Genomic DNA, 25,836 nt, shown 5'->3' with positions numbered 1-25,836 from the left:
ACCATCCAAGATCACTCTAAACTTCAGATCATTTGACAGGAACACATATACACACTTCCACACAGTCAGGTCATCTCTTTTGCCATTGGTTCTTTGCCAATTGTGCTGAGCTTTCCCGCATTTTGCGGTGAGCAACATAACATGATGGAATAAGAATTGTAGTGAACCACATGACAGTCTCCTGATCCCTAGTTATATAAAAATAAATAAATAAATAAATAAATAATAATTTCTGTTTTAGGTGAAATCAGTTATTTTCTGTATTATAGTAAGTTATTTTATTTTTAGTGCATTTACAAAAATAGAAAGAAAGAATATATTATTTCTCCAAGCTGAAAATGGTGTTGAGTGGCTGTTGGTTTACAAAAACTGATCAGTTACATTTGCATCTAAACATGTACAATACATATATATATATATATATTTTTTTTTTTACAAATTTTTTTTCAACCCAACTTAATGAGCTTTTCACTATACTTATATGATCTAATTTATTTATGTTCAAATTTCTGCACACAGGAGATATTCTGGCAAACCAAGCCCATAACTAATTTTATTGGCCAATGAAGGTTTGGGGATTAAGAATGCCTTTTCTTGCTAATGAATTTTTGTTTGGGCATTGCAACCTTCATGCATAAATCTCACACATTTCCTATTGGCTCCTTGCACCATCTGTTTGCATTCTGAGCATATCTGCCCCTCCTGTACTCACCTTCAATGTGTAGTCTTTCTCCCCAGGCTACCTTCTTCTATGCTTAAACTGGTGTTTATGAACTGATGTTAATAATAACAGTTGTGTAGTTATGAGAGTAAAGAACTGAAGAGCAGGCTTACATGTAGAGTCCAACAGGTTAAGCACTAAACACAAAAAAAATTAATGCTTTAAATATTAAGCATGTTTTCTGAGGTTATCTGGTTTACCATTATGGGATGCATTGCGTACCCTCAGTCATACACGTATTACTGTGCTAAAGCTTGCATCAACAGATGGGCTATGGACTTTAACTGACCACCAACAAGACTTCATCATGCCCCTTTTGCAGTGTCTGTGTTTTACTTAAACTATTCTATTGACTACACTGCTGCTTGATTTCCAATGGTATTGCAGACATCTTAATTTCAGGGAGGTACCTCTGGACCGGGACTTGGACACCTCCTCTCCCAATGCCCCGCCCACACTAAAAACTGACTGGCTGACTCACAGATTCTTTGTAGAGCACAGGCCAATCAGAACCATATGATTCCTACAACTTCCGTGAGATTTGGGAAGTGAATTCTGGTACTGCTTTCATGTGTAAGTATTAGCTTTAAAAAATTGATTAAATTAATTCTATCAAAAATGATGTGCACATTTTGTGAAAAAACATTATTATTTAAGAAACAGACTGATCACTGTTTGTTTGTATATGATGTTTGCTGTAAAAAGTTTTTGCAAGTGTAGAATGGAAGATATCAAAGACCAAACTGGCACTTAGTACTTTTTTATTCAGCAAAGCCAAAGCTTCACTAACCCGGATTCGTTTAAAACGTTATGTTAGTAAGCTGTAAATCATAAGCAAGCAGAAAAACTCAGGCTCCAGTACTTTATGCTGCAGTGGGAGTAATGATGTAGGCCTTAATATTTAATAAACCTTCTGTACATCTTTTGTATTTCATTAACAATAGTACACAAACATACACACACACACACACACACACGCGCCTTTTATATCTGTGAAATATACTTATATGTCGCTCAACAGTGAATACAGACTTACATTCAAGCACACATATTTTCATGGGACTAAACATAGACGGTTTTGGATGGTCACACGTTCCAAAAAGACCAACATCTACTTTGACAACACAGAAGTTGTTTGCACCTTGCATTTACGTGAATTTTCATGAGTTGGATTACAATTAGATTTTACTGAAAAGCCTGATGTAAACATGCCCGGGGTGCACACTGACCCCACTAGCATCTGTTTAGGTCAGATGGGGCAATAGTGGCTTAAGGGTTATAGCACAGGGTTATTAATGACAGTGTTGTTGTTGGCAATACCTGGGTTTCCTCATTGCTCCATGGGTGCTGTAGAGATGGCTGCCCACTGCAGTGTTTATGTGTGTTTTTATTGCATGGATGTGTTGAAGGTGAACGCCTTAGTCCATATGTGCCCAGCACAAGTATGGTAAATATGGTTGTCACTTATTTCCTTTTGTCTTGTTTAATATATCTAGTATCTGGATTGTAATCTAAAAAGAAGTACACCAGATGTGTTTACACTTACTGGACAAATTTAAATGATAGGAATAGAATATTTTAAAACACCTGTGTTTTTACATAGATAAGCCCAGACTGGATTACTCAGTCAGACGACACATGCAGATGGTGAAAGATGGATCTTGACCACATGGAAGTAAATGCAAGGTGTAAAAATCTCATAAAGACACACTGGACATGACACACACACACACACACCAGACACACAGAAACAGACAATACACAAACACTGGAGAGAAGTGGATGGAAATGCAGCAGCAGGACGGTCAGTATAAGACAGTGCGGTCAGTGCGATCATTATTATCATCTTATTCACACAGTGGTCATTCTACTTAATCATGTCAGGCTTATGGTGGGGTGGTCAAACCTGGACAACTGCTTTATTCAGCCTAAACTTTGGTAAAGAAAGTTAATGATAAATGCTTTCAGATCACAGAAGGTGGACATGTACTGTATCACCCCATACTGTAGCTACTGACTGACTGAATTCCCCTCTTTGGATCATTATATAAGCAGAATGGCCGCTGAATGAAGAAGCTGAATGGTGATCATTGTGTGCAGATCAGTGTGAGGGCTGGTGCAGCAGCTCGGTGGCCAGCTTGCTGATGTGGGCCCAGGCCTCCTGCACGTGCCGTGACTCCGTTGTCCGGGAGCACACTGCAAAACGCAGCACGAATCTGCCCGCCAGCTGACACGGCACCAGGTGAATCGTCCGAGCACTGTTAATCTTCTTCAGCAGAGCTTCATTCAATTCATTAGAGCCCTGAGAGGAGACAAGGACAATTCTGTTACGATACAAAAAGAAGAACCATCACAAATGTCATAATATACAGCTTAGGAAAAAAATAAGAGACCACTTCAGTTTCTGAATCAGTTTCTCTGATTTTGCTATTTATAGTCATATGTTTGAGTAAAATGAACATTGTTGTTTTATTCTATATACAGACAACATTTCTCCCAAATTCCAAATAAAAGTCTTGTTATTCTGAGCATTTATTTGCAGAAAATGAGAAATGGCTAAAATAACAAAAAAATGTAGAGCTTTCAGACCTCAAATAATACAAAGAAAACAAGTTCATATTCATAAAGTTTTAAGAAATCAATATTTGGTGGAATAATCCTGTTTGCATGCATCGTGGTGAGTTCTCCTCCACCAGTCTTACACACTGCTTTTGGATAACTTTATGCCACTCCTGGTGCAAAAATTAAATCAGTTCAGCTTGGTTTAATGGCTTGTGATCATCCTTATAATCCAGAGGTTTTCAATTTTGTAAAACTATAGAAACTCATAATTTTTAAGTGGTCTCTTATTTTTTTCCAGAGCTGTAGATCATATTTGCATTTAATGTTAAAGTTCGGGACGAGGAACATGCTTAAAGATTCGAACATGCTTAAAGATTCTACTTGTCTCAATCTACCTGATAAAGTCCTCAGTTAAATCCCAAGTCAATACAGGCAAATATAAATTAAATATTTAACACCAAATTAGTTAATAACCGGAAAGCAAATGTACACTGCACTGGATCAGGGCCAGATTTAACATTGCAAATTATGTGGTAAAATACTCAAGGAAATGAAATTCTGCACTCGTCAGTCGACTTATTGTGACTTAATTTCAATATGGTGGAACCCAGAGAACTACCTGAAGGCCTTGTTTCAAATTTCAGGGTCCTCTTATTATACTGTTAAAGTGTGGAGCTCCTACACATTATGTGTATTTTCCCCCTATCAGGACTGTAAACAGAGCTCACGAGCACAGCGCGCTTTAGACGTGATGACGTATGCTGACTCCAGAGCGTGTCCGGAACGCGCTGCCGCATAAACAAGTTTCCCTGTCGGTTAAAACGCTGCAGAATAAATAAGCTGATTTTGAAGGCAGTGACTACCTAGGCAGCTGCTTTCAATTTGGAACGCACCTCAAAATAACCTTCTTCAGAGTGGGCGGGCTGTGCCGTGCTAATTTAATAATTATGATAACTGGGGGCCGCTGTGGAGACGCGAAACTAGAAAAAGCAGTTAGCTTTGCGCTGGTTAGCTAACCTAGGTTAACTTAAAGTTGAAACTGAAGCTAAAACTGCCGCTACAGAGGAGGACATCGTTCAACTCGAGTTCTCAGATCGTTTTCTGCATTTACTTTAAGTGAGAAGTTGTTTTTAATTCGCAGAGGACGACCTAACCCGGAGCTATGTTTCGTGTAAAAACTGTTAAGGCTTCTGAGAGGATTTTTAACTCCAGCATTTACCCGCGATACCGCTGTATTGCTGACAGGCTGGAGCACCAGGGAGCAGAAGCGATACTGCTGGGGCTGCTGCTGCTGTTTGGGCTGAGAGTGGGTCTTAGGCTAGAGATTTTTTTTTTTTTTTAGTTTGTGATTTGGGAAGTTTATCCAGGTCAGCCCATCTCCACCCAGACCTGCGGAGGGTTGCCAGGTCCAAAAAGTATCCAGCCCAAGCTTAAACTAGCCCAAAACATATGTCACACGTTTAAAGCAAATGGCTAAACAATTATGAGTGTACGATTTAGTATTATGTTTATAAAGGATGTACTATCAGTATTGCTATTTAGCTTAGTCATTAATAATATTGCAACATTAGTGATTTATTAGTTCTCTGATAACAGTTTTATATCCCAGTCAAGAACATTTAATAGTAACATGATTAGCAAAAAAAACCCTGAACTTATTTACTCATTTCTGTTTTTGTCCCTCTTTAACTTTTTTCTCTCGTCATCTCTCATTTATGTCGTTATATTCTCCTGGTTCTTATTGTTGAAATCAATCTAATGCAGTATACTTTTACCCGTTTGCCCGCCGTGTTAACGTAACATCTAAGGCAACACTCATTTTTTTGTTTGTTTTTTGGCCGTGGTAATTTTTAAAAGTAGCCCAAAAAAGCACCCTGCCACCCTAAAATTTCACACGCGACTGGATTAAAAAAAAAGCCCAATTTGGCGAGAAAACCGCGAACCTGGCAACTTTGATTAGGCCTCCGCGTGTCCGTGGGGCTTACGGAGGCGGCTGCGCGTGGTACGGGGAGCTCCACTGCAGCGCAACTAACCGCAAATATCCCACCTGACTTTGCGTGTAAAAGCCCGGCCGACCTTCACCAGTTTCTTTTTTAAAAAGAACTACAAGTCCCACTGCTCTGTGGAGAGCCTATTCTCTACTAAAACACATTAAAAACAATCTTCTCACTGAATTTCTCACGACTGCCCACACCTGACTGTCCGATTTGGCCTCAATTTCCATTGAGAAAGAAGTTATAATGGGTTTAAAGGCAAAGGACCAACTGTGGGACCCTGCTGCCATCAACCACTTCATCCCAAAATCCACATCCAGAGAAGAAGGATGGACTTGGTTTCCAGCAATGTTGATGAATGCCCTGCTGCTGCTGATGAGAGGGTGAGTTACTGGTATTTAACATTGTTTAGGCCGCTGTGCCAGCTGGTTGGATTGTGTATGCTAATGCTGAAGTTGTTTGTGTAAGCCCTTTGAGATAAAGCCCTTTATATATATATTTTTTATATTAGTTTTATGCGGTAGGACTTAGCTATTGTGTGATATTCGGTTGTTTGTACGGAGGAACTTTATTTGTTTAAATGGCTCCTACTGCTAAAATCCATTTTTTCTTGTTCTTTGTGAAATACAGTAGGTATCTCAGAGTTGTATATTATGATGCACATGAAACTCTTCTTAAACCTCCATTGTCTGCAGTAGCTATATTCGGAAAAACTAGTGGATCAGAAAAAGCACCTTGTCTACGTCAATTCATGAATTAGTATTCATGGCCTCGCCTCACCTTGGCCCACAACCGCCCACAGGCAGTCCTGAAGCCAGACAGCCAGAGACGTCTGGTCAGGTAGGAGCTAACAGAGCTAGGAACAGCAAGGCAGTTCATTCCTGTGTTATTTGTGCAAATATCACATCAGTGTTATGCCCAGTAATTTAAAGCTAAGGAACAAATGGTTAGAATTTGTGTATGGAACACCACCAGCAAAGTACAATTGAGGTAGGTAGGTGTATAGAACAGTTCTGTTAATGTATTTTTACTTTCTGGCCCTGGAGTAAAGTAACATTTGACATTGCAAGACTGTTATTAGCGTAAAAATGTCTTTATTTTTAAAATGTTTCTGTTGTCGGTCTTGTCTGTGCCTCCTGGTGTCAGTGCTGTTATCCAATCAAAATCGATATGTTTGCATGTATGAATATTCATAAGCAAGAGCGAAAATCTATTGTCCCCACACTCCTCCTCCGGACTAAAGCAGCGTTATGCTGGATCACCAGAGCATTTTTTAATCATGAATCTTTGAAGTTTGTATTTACTAAAATAAAAATAAGCTTCATATAAAACTAGATTAGGTACGCAGTCGAAAAATTAATGGCTGAGTTTCTGTGGTTCCTAAATGCTGCCACTTTGCAATAATGCCACTCATATTTAAAGTGGATTAGCTAGGAGATATATAAGAAAAAAAAGCTTTGTGGATATATTTCTTGATGTTTTTTACTCACCTTTAGTCTGAAGCAGACTAAACCCAGCACCACATCCGCAGTGATCTGAAATCGATTATCTGCTCGTACGAAATCCTCAAACTCCTTAGCCAACGATACATGCTGAAACAACATCATCATAATTAGCACCATCATTAAAACATTGCTATTAGAAACACTGTAATAGTCTGCTAAACTGCTAAATTTCTGTATTACTATAAATCTATATATTAAGTATGCACTGATATCAGTCTGTGGGTTTATATTTTTATATGCATTTTTGTTGATATACTTGATATACTTATTCATAATATGAAAAAATATTTGTCTTCATATCTTTAGTTAGTGCTCACTTTAAAATGACATAAGGTTGCTGTTTGTATTAAATTGGCTAGTGTGTGCAAACATAATCTGTAAATTTAATCATGGTGGAACAGATTTTGGAGCGGGGATTGGATTTATGAAGCACCCTGATCACAGGTGTCCAGCAGGGGGCGTCCCTGTGCTGTAATTCCCATCCCTCACACAGCACAGCCGGATCACAGTGCTATTAAACAGCAGTGAGTCAGGTCTTCAGAAGCGGTACAGTGATTTTAAAAGCTTTTTCCAGAGCTTTAACTGGGCAGGGTCAGTGATATATCGGGTAAATATGATTAGGAACAGACGCGGTTGAACCATTTCCTCATTCTCAGCCAGCAGATCATTATGAGCACTGTACAGCGGCTCAGGTCTGACTGCTAACCATTACATGACTCATTCAAACTGGACAACTGAATGGCCAATGCTGGCACAGACAGATGGGAACAAGACCAGTCTGCTGGTAATTCTGGTTAAAACTAAACAGGATCAGATGCAGAGATGTATAGTAACGAAGTAGAAGTACGTCATTACTGTATTTACGTACTAAAAGGCTGTATCTGTACTCTTAATTTTCTTCTCCTACTTCCACTTTTACTTTACTACATATTTTCACTGAGTTTAATTAATAACTTTTACTCTGAAACATTATTTATGTGCTGCATCGTTTCTCGTTACATTTATAAAAAAAAAAGTTAGGAATCATTCCAAAACCACATTATCACTAAAGCCAGAGCTGTAGATGATCTGCACTGCCCCCGGGTTTGTGACCACCCCTGGTCTTACTAGAGTCCATGCTTTTATTTGTGAGGGTGAAGAAGTTAAAGGGGGAAGAGACATAGTTGATCTGTTTTTGTTTGAGTAAAACTCAGTGTATAAAGGTGCTCTAATCACTTGTTTTTACATACAACATACGACAGCCTTAGTTGATTACAATAGACCAACTAGTGACCTTTAATGCTAAATAGTTTTAAATATCTTAATGGTCTGCTGTCAGTCGTTTTGTTTAGCCTCTCTTTTTTGCAAGTTTGTTTAGGGTTAATTGAAGACTGCATGTAAATGTACTCTATTTACTCTATCCTGTACATTCCTGGGATTGTACTGCAGCTACTATAAAATATTAAAAAATAAGAAATAATTATTTTTCATAAAATGACCTGTTCCACAATTATTGGCACCCTTAACAATTTCTTAGAAATAAATGTATTTGAACCATTTATGTCATTTGTACTGTATTTTTTAAAGTGGATGAAAGTATCTAGGAACCTTTTTTTTCTGATTTTTTTTCCCCATTTTCCCAATTTGGTTATCCAATTGTCCCACCCATAGACTGTGTATAGCTGGACAGAGCATCGTCTCTCAAAAGTGAAGCCACCACAGGTTGTGTGCACCCTGCTGTTCGGTTTCAGAAAGCTGTGTAACCCCACCCATCCCCATAGGTTTCAATGGCAAAACAGACAACTTTCAATCACGTTTTTTTCTAATATACTGTAATTCTTCCTCCATTATTTAAATGCAACAGCTAGTGTAACCTCTGCTTACATTGTCAAATTTTTATATTCCGTTTTTTAAAACGTTATTCAGCTCTATTCAAAAAAGGTGTGGTTATTGTAAAAGGGCTGGTTATGGTCGGGACCAATAACAGACCGTCAGCTCCGCTCTGCAGCCTGTGTGCAGCCCTCAGGGGCGGGGTTATTTAAATGAGTAGGCGGTCTCTCCACAGTCTTTCTCCCTCTTCTGGTCTCTACTGCGCAGACTCGGGTATCAGGATCGTCAACATGGCGGAAAATTTTGGCTTCATTTTCATTGAATGAATGGGAACGGCGACACAACGTCCATCTTTTTTTACAGTCTCTGGTGTGCGTCCCCATCACCGGTGGTACCTGCGACTCTTGGAGGATGCGGACGAGCACACGCCTCCTCTGACACGTGTGAAGTTAATCACCCCTTTTTTCGAGTTGCTGCTGATTAATCATTGCCTGAGCAGCTAGCGCGCTCGGAGGAAAGCACAGCGGCCAAGTTCTGATTAATCCGCTCACAGACGCCTCGTGCCTCCCGGCGCCACCTTTAAGCGTGATGGGGAGAGAGCGCCATCTACCCACCCGGAGGGAGCAAGGCCAATTTTGCTTCCCCCTAAGCGCCGGCAGCTGATGGCAAAGCTGCATGAGCTGGGGTCTGAACCTGCGACCTCCTGCTCATAGTGGCAGCGCTTTAGACCGCTGGACCACTTGGCGCCACCTAGGAACCTTTTAATTAGTAATTAATCTTTTCCTGTTTCTCTGGGGTATAAATATGCAGTTACACAGAGGGGTACTTCTCTTACTCACTCTTAAACTTGGGAAAGACAAGAGAACACACTATACAAGTAAGGCAGATGTGTGTCGACCTTCATAAATCAGGCAAATCAGGCCACTCACCTGCAGATGCCCTTATCTACAGCCAGAGCGTCATCAAAAAATTTAAAACATCTGGAACAATGACAAACAAGCCTGGAAGATGATGCAAGTGTATCTTGAGCAGGATGGTAAGAGAAGTAAAAAGTTCTCCTCACCAATCAAATGGTAGCATCTTGGGGTTACGAGGTCTCCCAGACAACCACCATGCGCTGTCTACATGCCAACAAGCTGTTTGGGAGACGTGCAGCACTGAGAAAGCCTTTTCTGAGTTCTAATCATAAGCATAAACAGGTGGAGTTTGCCAAGCGGTACTAGGATTTTAACTGGGACCGTGTGCTTTGTTCAGATGAGACCAAGATAGAGCTTTTTGGCAACAAACGCTCTGAGTGGGTCTGTTGTTTCACTAAGGATGAGTATGGAGAAAAAAAGTATGGGGGAGGATCGGTGATGCTGTGGGCCTGTTTCTCCTCCTAAGGACCTGGGAACCTTGTAACGATACATGAGATCATGAACTTTTTGAAATATCAGGACATTTTAAATCAGAATCTGGCGGCCTCTGCCCGAAAGCTAAATATGGGTTGTCACTGGGTCTTTCACCAAGATAATTACCCTAAACATGTTGCCAAATCTACCCAAAAATGGTTCACAAGGCACAAAATAAAGTTCCTCTTATAGCCAACTCAGCCCCAAACCTCAACCCAATAGAAAAGCTGTGGGGTGAGCTAAAGAGCAGAGTGCATAAGAGAAGACCCAGGACTTTGGACGATTTAGAGAGTTTTATTTCCCAACCAAATAAAGACATTTGAAGTAAAGCTTAGATTTTTTTTCTTTTTTGTTGTCCTATACTATAAAAAGAAGACTGTATTACAATCCAAAGAACACTTCTTAATTAAGGGTGCCAATAATTATGGAGGGCGCTGTATATATGTAGTATTTTTTTGTTTGTTTGTTTTCAAAAATGAACCTGATCTTACCTTTGATGTTACTGAAATAACCGTTTTTAAAAATCTTTTTAAAACAATATCTATGCTCTAAACATGTGGGTTTGCAGTGCGAACAGAACAAAACAAATTGACATCAATTTAAATAGAGCATAAGAGCATACCATTTAAGCTACACAGAGCTGCTCTTAATGCAGTTATGTATAATTATTGTTTACAGTTTGTGAGGAAATGGGCACAGATGGGTTAGTGAGAGTATGATGGGCTGTATGAATGGGCACGGCTGGTTTGACTGATGGGTGGGTTTGATTGACAGCAGCAGAGCGAGCGGTACCTTGCGGATGTGCTCCTGCAGGCCTCTGAGTCCGTACATGCGGAACACAAACCACATCTTCAGTGAGCGAAACCTCCGACCCAGAGGAATCTGCCAGTGCTGAGGAGAGACGAGATCAGTAGTGACAGATGATCACACACATAAACACACACACTTATACATGAGTATATATATTCATACATATACTTTAATCATAACCTAATATGATAAACACAGCCTGACCAATTAATGCTTTGTTTCTGTTTGTGTACTGATGTTTGTTGTTTAAAATTTAAATGCACAGTATATAAGCTCAAACTTAAATAATTTAGGGCATTTTATATTAAACTGAACAGCATAGTATAACTATATAACCACACCTACACTTTATTGAAACCTAACATAAAACTGAAAAATAATATTCTGATTTTTATTCATGAACAAAGGTTTTTAAACCCCTTTTTAGACACCTTTTAGCTTTTTAACCATAATTTATTCAAATACAATGTAATTAAAAATGTCAACAAGACAAATTAACTGGTAAAGATAGGCACATTCAATTACTTTTTAATACTACTGTCTTTGTAAGGTGCTTTTATATTTTTCTTCATGGCTGTACAACAATAACCTCAATATCAGTCGTCTTTGTTTATAATAAGAAAAAGAACCTCATTAAACACACAACTATCAAACTAATGAAATGCACTTACTCTGTAATCAGTCACGAGTCCTGTAAAAAGACAGAAATAACTTTATTTAATAGTCTTTTTTTATTGAACGTGCCACATGCATACATTACACATTCAGACTGTACTGATGTTTACTTTCCCAGTGTCTGCAGTACTGAGGTCTGCAGTGTTGTATGTTCTCAAACATAATAAACCTTTCTAAGTTAATAATAAAGATTTTTTGCTATATACAGAACCAGTCAAACATTTGGACACACCTTCTCATTCTTTATTCTTTCTTTAATTTATTGTATTGTATTGTATATTAATATTAAATATTAATATTAAATACATAAAAACAATTAGGGACCCATATGGGAAAAAATGGTATGATATAAGCCATCAACATAATTGCTGTTATGGTTAAAAGACAAATCTTTTATTAAAAAGTGTTGAATGTGCAATATTGCAGCAGCACAAAGGACAGATCAGGATTGTGTCAGGAAAAATACAAACAATATTTAAAACCTACAGCTTTTAAAAAGCACTTAAAAATGACGAGCAAAATCTACCAAATTGAAAACATCTAAATGTAATTAAGAGGAAGATGGATGATCACAAGCTATCAAACCAAGCTGAACTGCTTAAATTTTTGCACCAGGAGTGGCATAAATTTATCTAAAAGCAGTGTGTAAGACTGGTGGAGGAGAACATGCAAAGATGCATGAAAACTGTGATTTAAAAACCTGGTTTATTCCACCAAATATTAATTTCTGAACTCTTAAAACTTTGTAAATATGAACTTGTTTTCTTTGCATTATTTGAGGTCTGAAAGCTCTGTATCTTTTTTGTTATTTTAGTAATTTCTCATTTTCTGTAAATAAATGCTCTAAATTACAATATTTCTTTTTGGAATTTGGGAGAAATGTTGTCTGTAGTTTATAAAATAATACAATAATGATAATTTTACTCAAACATATACTTATAAATCAGAGAAACTGAAGTGATTCAGAAACTGAAGTGATCTCTTATTGTATAAAAATAATATATATAAATGTTTTAAAAAGATAGAAACGTGTTTCCTTAGTATGTGTGTGTTGTAGTAAGCAGAGATGTTAAGTAATAAAGTTATTACAAATACTTAATATTACTTAAGTAGAAATGTTGGTTATCTATACTTTACTTGAATAATTATTTTATAATTTAACATGTATATAATCTAGTATGGAGATGATCCGTGCAGAGACTCAAGAGAACTCGAGTGAAAGGTCCCAACTAAGCTTCTTTAATATATTTACATTCTACTAAAATACATTCATTTTTAATGAGCATATATGCAAATGAAACAGGGAGCCTATTGCATCCCTTTTTTTTTAACATTGAGATTTTATTATTACATTATATTCATGGCTTTTATATGTTATGTTTTGGGCAGGGGTAGTGCACTATAGGCTCCTGTGGCGTGAAGTAAGTTTTTGTCCTTAATGGCATTTTTTTCCCTTCTTACATTACTTTTACTTTTATACTTTAGTTTAGTAGTTTTGAAAGCAGTACTTTAGTAAAAAGCTGATTCTTCAACTTTGACAGAATTATTTTAAACTCTAGTATCTATACTTCTGCCTGAGTAATGAATCTGAAAAGTTTTGGCATTTTTTGTGGTATGCTGTGATCAGTGATACTGAACATGTATCAGTTTTTGACATTTAATGCAAAGAACCTCAAAAAAGGAGGTGTTGTATCCTGTAACCAGTGATTCTCTCATCTCCCTTCTCCTGTTGTACACCCCTCTCTCTCTCTCTCTCTCTCTGGCAGAGAAAAGCCTCAGGCGGTGCAGTGCTAACCTGTAATTTCATTGGGCTTCTGTTGTTTGAGGTGGGAAATTGGAGCGGCTGAGCATTGTGAGCAGGCAATAGATAGGTCTGTGAAGTGTTTGCGCACGTGTGCGTGTGTGTTTGTGTGGGCCTGAGAGAAAGGGACACTCTTTTGTTTTGCTGTCAGCACAATTAGCGGCCGGCTGCAGCTGCAAAGCCGAGCGGCCCGGCACTCCAGCCAGAGGAGCCGCTGTCCCCTCCCCCTGAGTTACAAAACGCCAGATGAGCAACAGGCGGCAGAGAGCATGATGGATAATTAGTGTCTGCAGCTCTGCAGAGGAGGAGTATGAAGGGTGGCAGAGAAAGACGAGCTCAGATGCAGGAGGACGGGTGATTTGTTTTCTGCTGGCAGTGATGCGGCGCTACTGTCACATTTAAAAACACCTGCCTTATTCAGACAATGATGACAATCAAGATAAAATGTATGTGTGTGTATACTGTAGGAGTAACCTGTTATGGGAACATATTTCAGAATTCATATTTCCATTTCATTATTGTACTGGAATATCTGAGCCAGATGAATAAAACTCAAGTATAACAGTGACATACGATATATATGTTTAGTACATCATTTCATCCTGTCTTATTATCCTGTCTTTTATTGAAAAACTGTAGAAAAGCAGTAAAACAAGAGTACAACCAGTACAAACTTTTGTTGAATAGCCCACCTCTATTCTCCCCCGGCATTTTGAAATACTCTTCTCCCAACAGGCTTAAAATGCTAGCGATAGGCGCATAGCACTGCTCATGCAAAGAAATCACTATTTTTAAACCAATAAAAAGCTCAAAGTAGCTCCTTTACTGCAAATTGTGCTGGAGAGTGGAGCCGACCAGCAGCGGTAACGTTAATACATCTAATCTGTTCCACCACCTCAAGCAACTCCACTACATACAATATTTTTCTTATCCCGAGTGAAGCACTTATGTTAGCTTATGTTGTAATTTATTTATAGTTGATAAAGCCTATAGGTTTGACGGGAAAATCTTGTTGCTTGTATGTATATAAAGGCTTCTTGTATTCTAAATCCTAGTTGAAAAACTTTTGTTTTAATCTGTTAAATTTGTTCACAAAGAATAAGAAGCTCTGCCTCTGTTGTAATTTAAAGTTATTTTTATTGGTAATAGTTATATAGGCTTATGTTTGACAGGGATGTCATGTTATTATATTGCTATATGCAAATAAAATTGATCATTGATTTATTTTGACTACTTTTATTTCTAAAGTATTATAGTTTTTGTGAAAGGAGGTTTCAAAGACTTAAAGAATTAAATTTTCAGACAGTAGTAGGTACAGATTTCCGACAGACAGACAGATGATGTGCATATAATGACGGTATCTGATGCCAGCCATACAAAAAGTGCAAATACACAGTTATATAATAATTTCAATTTGCAGTGCAAGCTGCAGGCATTGTAGGGATTCTTAGCAGTTTTCTGAGGCCTTCAAAGTATTTATATCGATATCGAAATTATATCGTATCGACCGAAATTTAAGAAATATATCGTGATATAAATTTTGGCCATATCGTCCAGCACTACTTCTTCTTAAGTGATAGTGTTTAATATGATGTCGGCTCACCCTTTGCAGCTATAACATCTTCTGGGAAGGCTTTACACAAGGTTTAGATATACCGTATTTTTCGGACTATAAGGCGCACCGTATTATAAGGCGCACGATGAGTGAACGGTCTATTTTTAGTGTTAGTCCATACACAAGGCGCACTGGATTATAAGGCGCACTAAATGAAACTTTATTTATATCAGTAACAATAACTCTGAGCAATAAATCCTTCACAATATCTGTGAAAAATAACATCTCTGAGCAATAAATCAACAAGCACAGCAAGTACGTATTACTCCGCGACGCTCCTGACAACGGTAGCCGCAACGCTCCGACAGACCATAATATTATGTTGAAGCACAGCAAGTACGTATTACTCCGCGACGCTCCTGACAACGGTAGCCGCAACGCTCCGACAGACCATAATATTATGTTGAAGCACAGCAAGTACGTATTACTCCGCGAGGCTCCTGACAACGGTAGCCGCAACGCTCCGACAGACCATATTATGTTGAAGCACAGCAAGTACGTATTACTCCGCGAGGCTTCTGACTATAATAGCGTGTTGTGCCGAATTCGGTGAATAAAACGGTTTTAAAACAGAGATAAAGATTGGATAAGTTTCATTTCTGGATGAAGTGATTTCCAGCGCTGTTTGGATATAACTGTGGATTACAGGAGACTGGATTGATGGATTCTCTTTAGTCTGGACGCGTTTTGAAGGTAGGACCTGTGGCTGAGCGCGGGTGTGTGTTCGGGGGGTGGCGGCAGTGACCGGAGGTTACCCCAGGACAAAAGGAGAGCCTTTTATTACTGGAAACATGCGCTCTGACGCAGCTCTAATTCATGAAACATACATCCTACAGTAAAAGCACAGTTCTGGAATCCGGAGAGCCAGACGGTTCGAATGGTGTATGACATGACCGCATTCGATGAAATATGGACGAACGATAAACGCAAATATGAGAGTTATGAATTATTAAAATCATAACCAAGGAATATTTCGCCCTAAATGTTTATTTTCTGAAAGGATATTCCGCTAAATAGGCTAAATAGCTCAAAAGCAGAGATTCTAAGCTTTAAAATGGTATATTGGATGTCTATATTGAACCTGTAACTGTTCATAACTATTCAGAAACACAGCCAGTTATGAAATATTAAATATTTCTGGCCCGCCGGTGGGCCAGCGCGTGTTAAGAGGTTAACTTTACTTAGAAGTGGGCGCTAAAAAGAAACAGTTTGTGCTATTACCCCAGAACGGGTGGAAAGGAAAGTTTACCGGCACCTTGTTCTGGCCACGGAGCTACAGTGGAAACTAGCTACCCTGAACCACAGCCGAGAGGCAGTACGGCAGTCAAAGGTAACCGCGCGCTAGCCCAAGAGGGGGATCTTTTTCTGGCGTGGGTGAGGAATTCTGCACAACAGAGCGCCGTGTACTACATAAAAATCGAGGTCAGTAAACACAAGCAAAATCCATACACAAGGCGCACTGCATTATAAGGCGCAATGACGATTTTTGGGAAAAAATAAGTATTTTAAGTGCGCCTTATAGCCCGAAAAATACGGTACAAATAATTCACTTATTTGTATGGATGAGTGAATATTTTTTTCATTATAGCGTACATGCTACAAAACTGACAGCGGCACTGATGCTGTATTAGTGCATATGAGAACCGTACCTGATTCTTGATGGTCGTGCTTCAAGTAAAGTGGGTCCATCTTAAATGCCCCAATGATATCCGATCTGTTCTTCACCCTAAATAAAAACCCATCTCATTAGATACTGGTTGGATTCAGGAGAGAACTTACAGGTACATACAAGGCTATTCTGGGTTGCCAGTTAATTTCAGTTTGATTTGTTTTATTTGTATGATCTAGCCTCATTATATATATGGTAATGTGGATCCAGACCCACAGTCAGCTTCTCCCAGGGGGACCATGTCAAGAAAATATGTTCTATACTTTACAAGACTGAGGTGGCAAACAACAAGGCAAACATCCATCTGCAATAAAAGTAGGGCTGCAACTTGATGATTATTTTGGTAGTCGACTAATCTGGCAATTATTTTTGCAATTAGTCGATTGGTCAACGATTATTTCTGCAATGCCTTTTGTCTCTGCTTGCATTGGGTACGGCGCCTATTTCTAGCTTTATAACGAAACAGCTGAAAATGTTATTTAAATGCCCTTCAAATGTCCAGAATATTGCCCTTTAAACGTGGAAAGTGCGGATATTTAGTGAGGAAATGTGTAAATGTGTAAAATGTGTTGTTTTCGGGCACTTTTGGAGACGCCAGGCGAGTTGGGTGTTACCCTTCTCGCTTTGTTTTTCTTTGCCCAGTGTTTTGCGCAGTGCTACAAATGAACATTTGGAACAGTGAACATTTGGAGTCGACAATTTTTTATAATTGTCATTGTATAATTAACATTGCTTATATAGACTAATCAGTGCAGCCCTAAATAAAAGCTGAAGTTGCTTTAACTTACAAAATAAATTAGTCATTTTGATGACTAGCCAAAGTATAACCAGTCTTGACCACAGAGCAGGGGTGAGTTAATATAAGCTTAAGGGCACAACTGAATCCGATATTTCAGCCCTTCAGGTTGCTGTATCACCTCTTGTAATATATGACTACCGGCCACTGTTACGGTAAGTAGCTCTATTAATAAAGGCAAATGAACTTCTCCATCCACTATGTCTGTGTGGTGTTGTGGTAGGTGATGATAGAGATGGCAGCTGTATGCATCCCCTCGATCTAACTATATCCATACAGACAGCAAGTGTTTGCAAAGCAAACTCACCACATTGTGGAGCAGTCAAAGTTCACTAGCATCCATTTGTGAGGGTTAAAGTTGAAGGAGTCTGCAAACTGAAGTAGGAAAACAAACATTTTAAATATATATTTAGCTTGGTTGTTAGTTACATAGTTTACTTTATATTTTGTGAACACCCACTCACACCCACTGTGTTACTAACTCCTCCTCTGTGCTTCCATTCAGCTCCACCTTCCCTTTAGGTCACTGTTTAGTTGATACGCTTACAAACTGTGCATTATTTTCATTACCCAGAGGTCCTGCAAAGTCCAGGAGTATTTTTCTAGAAAGCTTTAAAAACTACACTGGCTTCTGTATAAAAAGCCATATGTGCAAAATAATTAGTACATCCTTTTATTGATTTTGTCTTCTAAAATTGAGAGCATCCTGAGAGCACCTTAGGACAGTGTGTGAATCTGTGTTTGTTCATCTGACCTTATTTACAGAATGTAGGAGTGCTGGGTTAGTTCTCGAGACAGCACTAGTTTTCAAAAGTGCATATTTGGCTTCTACAGGTCTTTTCCAAACATTAAACTATATTTCTGAAACAAAATATTACAATTCAAGTTATGAAATAGTTGTTCTGTCGTTTATGTTACATCAGGATTTTACAGTTATATTCCCACAATAAGGAAAAAAACATGATTGAGCTGCTCACTGAGTTTATCTAATTCAATTGCGAATTTGGTATCAGTATTTAGAAATGAGTTAAAATACTTTTATTTCTAATTTATGACCTTTTCTCCCAAAAGTAAATTATCTAATCTTTGATCATATTAACCCTATCACTAGCAATGTCCCTAGCATTGAAGACTACCACATGCCTCCTCCAAAACATGTGAAGTCAAACACTCACAATCTCTTTTCAAATTCCCACTAATGCAGCATCACTACACTTGCTGCAACGCAGCGATGTAGCCTGGGAATGATGTTGGGGAAATGCTATCCACCCACCCCTGAGAGAGCAACTAAAAGATGTGTACAATTTCAGGTGGCTGGAATGTGTATTATTATTCATATTACTGTGAATAAATGTGGGTGGAAAAAAACTAAAAATCATTTGCAACATAAGATAAATATTGTTTTTATATCTGCCATCGGCCACTTGTGCTCTCTAAATATCCGCCATAAAAAAAATACAATACCGGTCGATCTCTACTCAGAATCAGGATTTTTGACTAGTGATACTCAGTTTATAGTGACATTCTGCAGGACCTGGGCACCAGACATGTCACTGTTGCTGCTTGGTAATCCATCCTTGAGAAAGTCGGTAATCAAAAACTGACCACTGATGAAAAACCCACTATGCATCAATTACAGTATTGCAGTATCTTATGATTATCTGCAAGCAACACTGTGATACTAATTGAGCAATCAACAGCTTTGTCTTTCTTCTACCCTTAATACCAGTCATCCCACCATAAACAAGCTCAATATTGGCTGCGTCAGCTGTCACACCTGCCACCTAAGATTCTCTCTATCTATGTTCTCATCTGTTTGCGCACCCTTCCCTTCCCCAATATCCTTTCCATCTGCCGCAATAACGTCCGAGTGAGGGACTGAGAATAAACCATGGCCGCTGTGAGGAAGACCTGATTGTTGCCATGCTTGGCAATGACTTCCTGGCAACCAGCAGCAACACAGGAAACTCTGTCCCGATTGTCATTCGGGCTGTCGATAAAGAGCAGAGCCTTTTCAGCTGAGAGCAGCCTCCAGCATTATTTGAACTGGTACTAATAAACACTGAGATTTGGTTACAGAGGAATAGGGGGTGGGAGGAGGGGCTTATCTAAAGGTCTGCGTATGCCTCAGGAAATTACTTTACCCTTATCTCTGGGACACTCAGCTGGGTGCCACAGCAACTCAAAGGCGCTCCAATTTCCCGCCAATTTCTCCACACATAGCTCACTGGAGCTTGTGTCGTTTTTGACATTTGAATGCTTTTGTTTGAGCGCAGGTGGACGACAGCGAGCACCTGCTGGCCTTCCGCTGACAGCCTGCATCCCGTCGGCTTAGCTCTGATCAGACTTACGTTGGCATTTCAGACTTTTCAAGAGGAACCTCGCAGTTGACCCTCAAAAAGAACGTCAGTGCAGTAGCTCACCTCCACGCCGTCCAGAAGAGGTCGAAACTCTGGGCAGATGAACGCACTTCCTGCGTAAGCAGCGTCAATGTGCAACCATAACTGCTCAGCATTACCTGCAACAGAAAGACATTGATAAAGAAAAATTCCTGTGCTTTCCTGTCACTGTGTTGCACACAATGTGTGAAATACATGAGCCATACTCACATATGGGCCCAATCTCTGTGATGCGGTCGAATGCACACGATGGCGTTGTCCCCAAGGTGGCACAAAACTGAACAATAAAAAGGAAAGTTAATCTTAAAACCTCAGTGCGTATCAATCAATATATTGAACACTATTACTACTACTACCACACCCATTACAATACTACTTCTACATTCACTATTTTCACTACTACAAACACTATTACTACTACTACTACTGCTTTCAACGCATGATGCAACATTCCTATGTGCCTCTCCTTTTTCCTCTCCTCTCCTTTTCTTCTTCTGTTTTTTAATTATTAAATTTTAAAATTTCTATATATTCAATATATTATGCATTGATTGTTTTGCTCTGTTCTACTGTATAGTGTTGATGATGTTGATGGTGATGATGATGATGATGATGGTGATTATTTTAATATGTATTTTTGTATTGTGTTTTTTTAATGCAATGTAAAGCGTCTTTGAGTTTCCTGAAAAGCGCTATAAAAATAAAATGTACTATTATTATATTACTACCACACCCGTTACAACTACACTACTATTATAATCACTACTTTCACTACTACAAACACTATTACTACTACTACCACACCCATTACAACAATACTACTTCTACAATCACTACTTTCACTACTACAAACACTATTACTACTACTACCACACCCATTACAACAATACTACTTCTACAATCACTACTTTCACTACTACAAACACTATTACTATTACTACCACACCCATTACAACAATACTACTTCTATAGTCACTACTTTTACTACTACAAACACTATTACTACTACTACCACACCCATTACAACAATACTACTTCTACAATCACTACTTTCACTACTACAAACACTATTACTATTACTACCACACCCATTACAACAATACTACTTCTACAATCACTACTTTCACTACTACAAACACTATTACTACTACTACCACACCCATTACAACAACAATACTACTTCTACAATCACTACTTTCACTACTACAAACACTATTACTACTACACCCATTACAACAATACTAATACTACTGCTACAATCCCTTTCTTCTATTATTTTCACTGCTACAAACACTACTTCTACTACCACAACCACTGCAACAACAATGCTACTACTACTACTACTACTACTACTATTGTTCTTGCTACCATTACCAACAGTATTACTACAACTACTACTGCTTTTTGTTAACCTGTTGCATCTCATTAACATTAATGTTTGTATAGTATGTACTGTACAAATTAAATAACACAATATGCTGTGTTTTTACACACTTTAATCTGATAGGCTTCTGCTATATTATATTTTTAAACCCTGTCAAGTGTTAAATTAGCTTAAATCAATTTAGATTAAATCTAGACAAATCTTGTATTCTGGCCATTGGGAACGTTTAGTGATGTCTCCTCTGGCTGCAGTCTAATCTGATTAATGTAATTTAGATTCATTTAAAACAGCAGCAGAGCCGCTCCAAACAGAATTAGAGCTCAGTATAGCTGAGGGGCTACTGATGAAGCATTTTCAAAGTTTCATCTCATTCACACAGCCCTGCTGTACATACAGTACTTTAGAAAAAAAAAAACCTTTACAGTGTACTTGCTCCATGTACTTTACATTACACTATGTACTCTAAGTCCTCAACACTGTTGTTGCCCTCTACAACATTCATCACTTGTCAGTGTCTGACAGCTGTTGTGCATGTATTATTTAGGTAGAAATCTATTCCTTAGTACAGTAGGGACACATATATAGAGGAGTCATGGTGCTTATGGTGTGTTATTCCCTCATTACAGGACATTTACAGCTCCAGGAACAACACACACACGCAACACAGCTTTACACACAGATCAATATTTAACTTATCACCAATAATTCTGTTGAAACCTGGTCAGCTTGTGCAGATACGCACACATCTCTATGATCTTAACACCCAGCTAAAACTCTGTTTATCCTGTCTATCTGTCTGTCTGTCTGTCTATCTGTCTATCTATCTCTGTCGCAGTGATGCACAGTGTACTATGACTGCACTTTGCACAAAACTGCACATCTAATTCCTGCATGCTGTTGCACAAAACATACAGCAATGCTTAAAAGTTCAGTGGTTGGGCTTACATAGAAGGGGATGAGTCCTGCTGCTTTGTCCTCTTCCAGGATTTTTTGGAACGCCTCTCCCCGCACAGCAAACTTGCAGTCTGTGGGAATTTTCTTCATTTTCACGCCTCCGATTAGAGCTGCTCTCTCAACTGATGAATGAGCCTACAGGAAGAGGCAAACACAAAATATTGCAGTCAGTCCAGAAAACAGCACAACTGACTCCAATGAGTGTTTGAGTAGGAGCTTTAAATACATTCTGGTTCTCTACATATGTCATGACGTTATACACGTTCCCAACCCTTCAACACAGGGTGTGGTCTTGTCTAAAGAACCTGTTGGCATCCCAATTGCACTGTCCATTGTGGATGGTAATGCCCCCTAGGGGTGCAAATCTCTCAGTGTCTGGCGATTCAATTCCGATTCCGATTCTTGGGGTCACGAAAAAAAATGGAGCAGATTAATGGAGCTGGCTAACTAACTAGCTTGCTATATGGTGGCCAGATGGCCTTCTTCTACGGTGGCCAAGTGGATGTGTTATGCGATATGCAGTGCTGTCAGAAGTAGGAGCAGCAAAAAAACCCAAAAAAAACGCATTTTTTAATTGATTTCGGGGCAATTTGAATAGATTCAGACTTGCCAAGACTAGGAATCACGATTCTTTAAAGAATCGATTTTTCCAGCACCTCTAATGCCCTCTATGATATACAGTATTTCCGGTTCACATGTGACATTGTAAGTCGAAGAACGTTAAATGCAGCCACAACTTGGCATGTCATTATAATAAATTTAAGTGTGATTGACTTTGTTTTACGCCTACATGCCAGCATTTCTAGCCATTATTTGCTTTATTTACTTATTTGATTATTATCAAGACATTTACAAGCATTCAGAGCATTAGAAAACAAGAGAACTAAGTTAAGGTTCTGTTTTCTGTGCAGCTTGTTGAGGGGTAGGGAGGGTTTTGTTTCCATGTACTTTTGAAAAGTATCAATTTTTTTGTATTCCTGTGTTTGTGAGGTGTTCCATGTCCTTCCTAATGGTTTTACTTTTCCTTATGAAAAATGTCTTGTATCAGTAAGACCCTGATGATGCTGGCCTTCATAGAACTCTTATCTCTCCAGTTTTCTCAGAAACATTTCACATTTAAACCTGGTAACATAATATACACTATTAACCAGCAGCTTAAAGATAATGTAGTAAAAAAAAGTTTACTATTTTCTAATTATATCCCGCATTGAAAGCATTTCCACCATTTATAATTCTATTTTAATTTATTACGCACAATAATGTTGATGACTGAAGCAAAGTTAAGTTAAGGTTTCCATTCTTGTTTGTAGTGAGTTTGTGTGAGGGTGCAGACTCTGACCTGATCAGAGGAATAGGCGACTAGTCTGGAGATGATGTCGGCTTCTTGCTTCTCAGGATCATCATTTAGTATCCTCTTCAAGATTCTGGAACGAGCAGCTAGGAGTGCCACCAGAGTCGCTTCACTAGCGGTCCCCTGAAATCACAACACAACCAGATTCTGTAGTTATAGATTAGTGTTTTTTATTCAGAACAGCATTGTGTTCAAGACAACAAATATGTTAAAACAATAATTAAAAGAGTTCTTGTGCTATTGAGTAACTCTTTTGAATTTGTTTTATTAAGAACAATAAATTTTACTCCAATTAGCTTTTAATGAACATTTAAAACTATTTTACATTACATTACATTACATTTGACAGACACTTTTGTCCAAGCGATTTACAATAATGATGTACATAGAGTAATAGAAATTCAAGGTAAAAATATTTTAGATAGGGCCTAAAGGAGGTCAAAGGGAAATAATAGGATAGAGGAGTGATGGAGGGGAAGAAGGAAGAGAGGTTAGAAGTAGTTAGAGTTTGTTAGAGGTGCTCTGTCTTCAAGAGTTTCTTAAAGAAAGCGAAGGATGCTCCTGATCTGGTAGTGGAATGTATTTTACATGTATTGGATCCAAGAACCACCAAAGAATCACCAATTATGAATGAAAGGGACAGTTGAAATCATGTAAATGAGATCATTCTATCTTTGCAGCATTTATTATTGACTGTGTTTACATATTTGAATAATTTAAGACAGATTTAAGACATAATTTAAAAAAAAAAATAATAATAAATTAAAATTAAAATGAATTGTATCTCTTTTGACAAGTGCTTTAAATGGTTTCACTGAGATATGCGGAACATCACTGCTCTTCATCACGCTACATCATCTTCTCAAACTGCCACTAATACAGTTTCATTAGGCAGCTCCACATGATTGGAGAAAAACACTACATTTTAATAAACCGCTTAGTACCACATTTCACCAAAAAAACTAACAACTTTTTTTATTAATTATAAACTTTAGATTTTTTTTTAACTTCCAGTTACCAGAGGAAATGTTATTTTTTAAATGTTAATTGATGTGTTTGGTGATGTATCTGTGATCTCTCCCCAATAATTGTCAGGTTAGTCAGCAATGGAAATAATCATTAACTCATTTTAAAGAATCAAAAAGGAATTGTGTTTATAATTATAAAAGTGCGGTTACTCACTTAAATATGTTATCACAACAATATTCTGACATTTTTGGTCAGTTCAATTTTTTGAGTTGCCCAGGAATGTTGCCAGATTTGTCACAATTTAAAAAATGATTATTTTTTGAATGTCTGAGACAAAAATTTTAATAAATAAATTTTATAAATGTTTTTGTCTCTTTCCAATAGAATATGGAGATGTTTTGCCTAATAATATATTATTTCTGATTAAATAATCAGTATTTTATCTTAATCAATATTTAGCATTATTACAAATTATTCAGTTTTGCTTTATAATCTTTGATTAAATCCTTTCAGTGATTCATATGTAACCATGGGTAAAATCCATATGCACTGATTTCACCATGGCCAAAATGGACCTTAGGGTGTCTTCTTGGAATTGGTATGAAAAACTATATCTAATATATCGGTATATCTAATCAGTATTTTATTGACTAGTTGAGATATACATGAGCTTCACGAGGGCTGACTATGCATTTTAACAACTGAGAAACATATAGCACTGGTTCAAGATTAAAAAGAAGGTTTTATTTATATAATAGTTTATTTGTGCTCACATATATTTTAATTCACTAATTCACTAATTTCTGTTGAGATTGCTCTTTGGTTGGTGCAAGGTTATTGGTTTAGTCCACCTCTGATTCGCTTTTAAAAAAGCTTAATGAAGGTTTTGGAGTGGTCTAGTCAAAGTCTGCTTAAGATGCTGTGGCATGATCTTAAACAGGACTTTTATGCTGGAAAACTCGGCAATGTGTTTGAATTAAAACAATTCTGTAAAGAATAGTGGACCAAAATTCCTCCACAGAGATGTGAAAGACTTGTAACCAGTTATTGGTAAAGCTTAATTGCAGTTGTTGCTGCCAAGGGTGACAGAACCAAGATATTAGGTTTTGTGGCAAACACTTCTCACACAGGGCTAGAAAGATTTGGATAGTTTCTTTTTTTCTTTAATAAATAAAATGATCATTTAAAAATGTAATTTATATATCTATATATCAGGTTATCTTTGTCTGTTATTAAAGTGTGTTTGATATTTTAGAAAAATATCAGTATGACAAAAAAAACCTAAAAGAAATCTGTAAGGAGTAAATACTTTTTCATACCACTGTATGTATAAAAACATATAGCTACAAGTGGCTAGGGGCTAATCTATGTCATTGATTGAGTCTGATAAGACCTGTGTGGTTTCCTGCTATTGATTTTCATGGATTTGTT

The 25,836-nt window shown here is 37.9% G+C and overlaps 1 protein-coding gene across 1 annotated transcript in view; it reads right to left on the bottom strand.

The window, feature by feature from the left end:
- Positions 1–1,465: 1,465 nt before the first annotated feature.
- The window catches only part of ddc (dopa decarboxylase), a 39,644-nt gene continuing 15,273 nt past the window's right edge, over positions 1,466–25,836 (bottom strand). The window contains exons 5-14 of the mRNA XM_049479958.1: positions 23,425–23,559; positions 22,077–22,220; positions 19,958–20,024; positions 19,772–19,866; positions 17,656–17,723; positions 16,533–16,609; positions 11,464–11,483; positions 10,775–10,873; positions 6,768–6,869; positions 1,466–3,023 (exon numbers count right to left, since the gene is read on the bottom strand). Coding sequence (XP_049335915.1) covers positions 2,823–3,023; positions 6,768–6,869; positions 10,775–10,873; positions 11,464–11,483; positions 16,533–16,609; positions 17,656–17,723; positions 19,772–19,866; positions 19,958–20,024; positions 22,077–22,220; positions 23,425–23,559 — 1,008 coding nt within the window. The 3' untranslated portion in view covers positions 1,466–2,822. The remainder of the gene's footprint in view (positions 3,024–6,767; positions 6,870–10,774; positions 10,874–11,463; positions 11,484–16,532; positions 16,610–17,655; positions 17,724–19,771; positions 19,867–19,957; positions 20,025–22,076; positions 22,221–23,424; positions 23,560–25,836) is intronic.

Source organism: Astyanax mexicanus, chromosome 6 (assembly GCF_023375975.1).
Source record: "Astyanax mexicanus isolate ESR-SI-001 chromosome 6, AstMex3_surface, whole genome shotgun sequence".
In the NCBI taxonomy this organism is placed as follows: domain Eukaryota; kingdom Metazoa; phylum Chordata; class Actinopteri; order Characiformes; family Acestrorhamphidae; genus Astyanax; species Astyanax mexicanus.
This window is presented reverse-complemented; position numbering and strand designations above follow the sequence as displayed.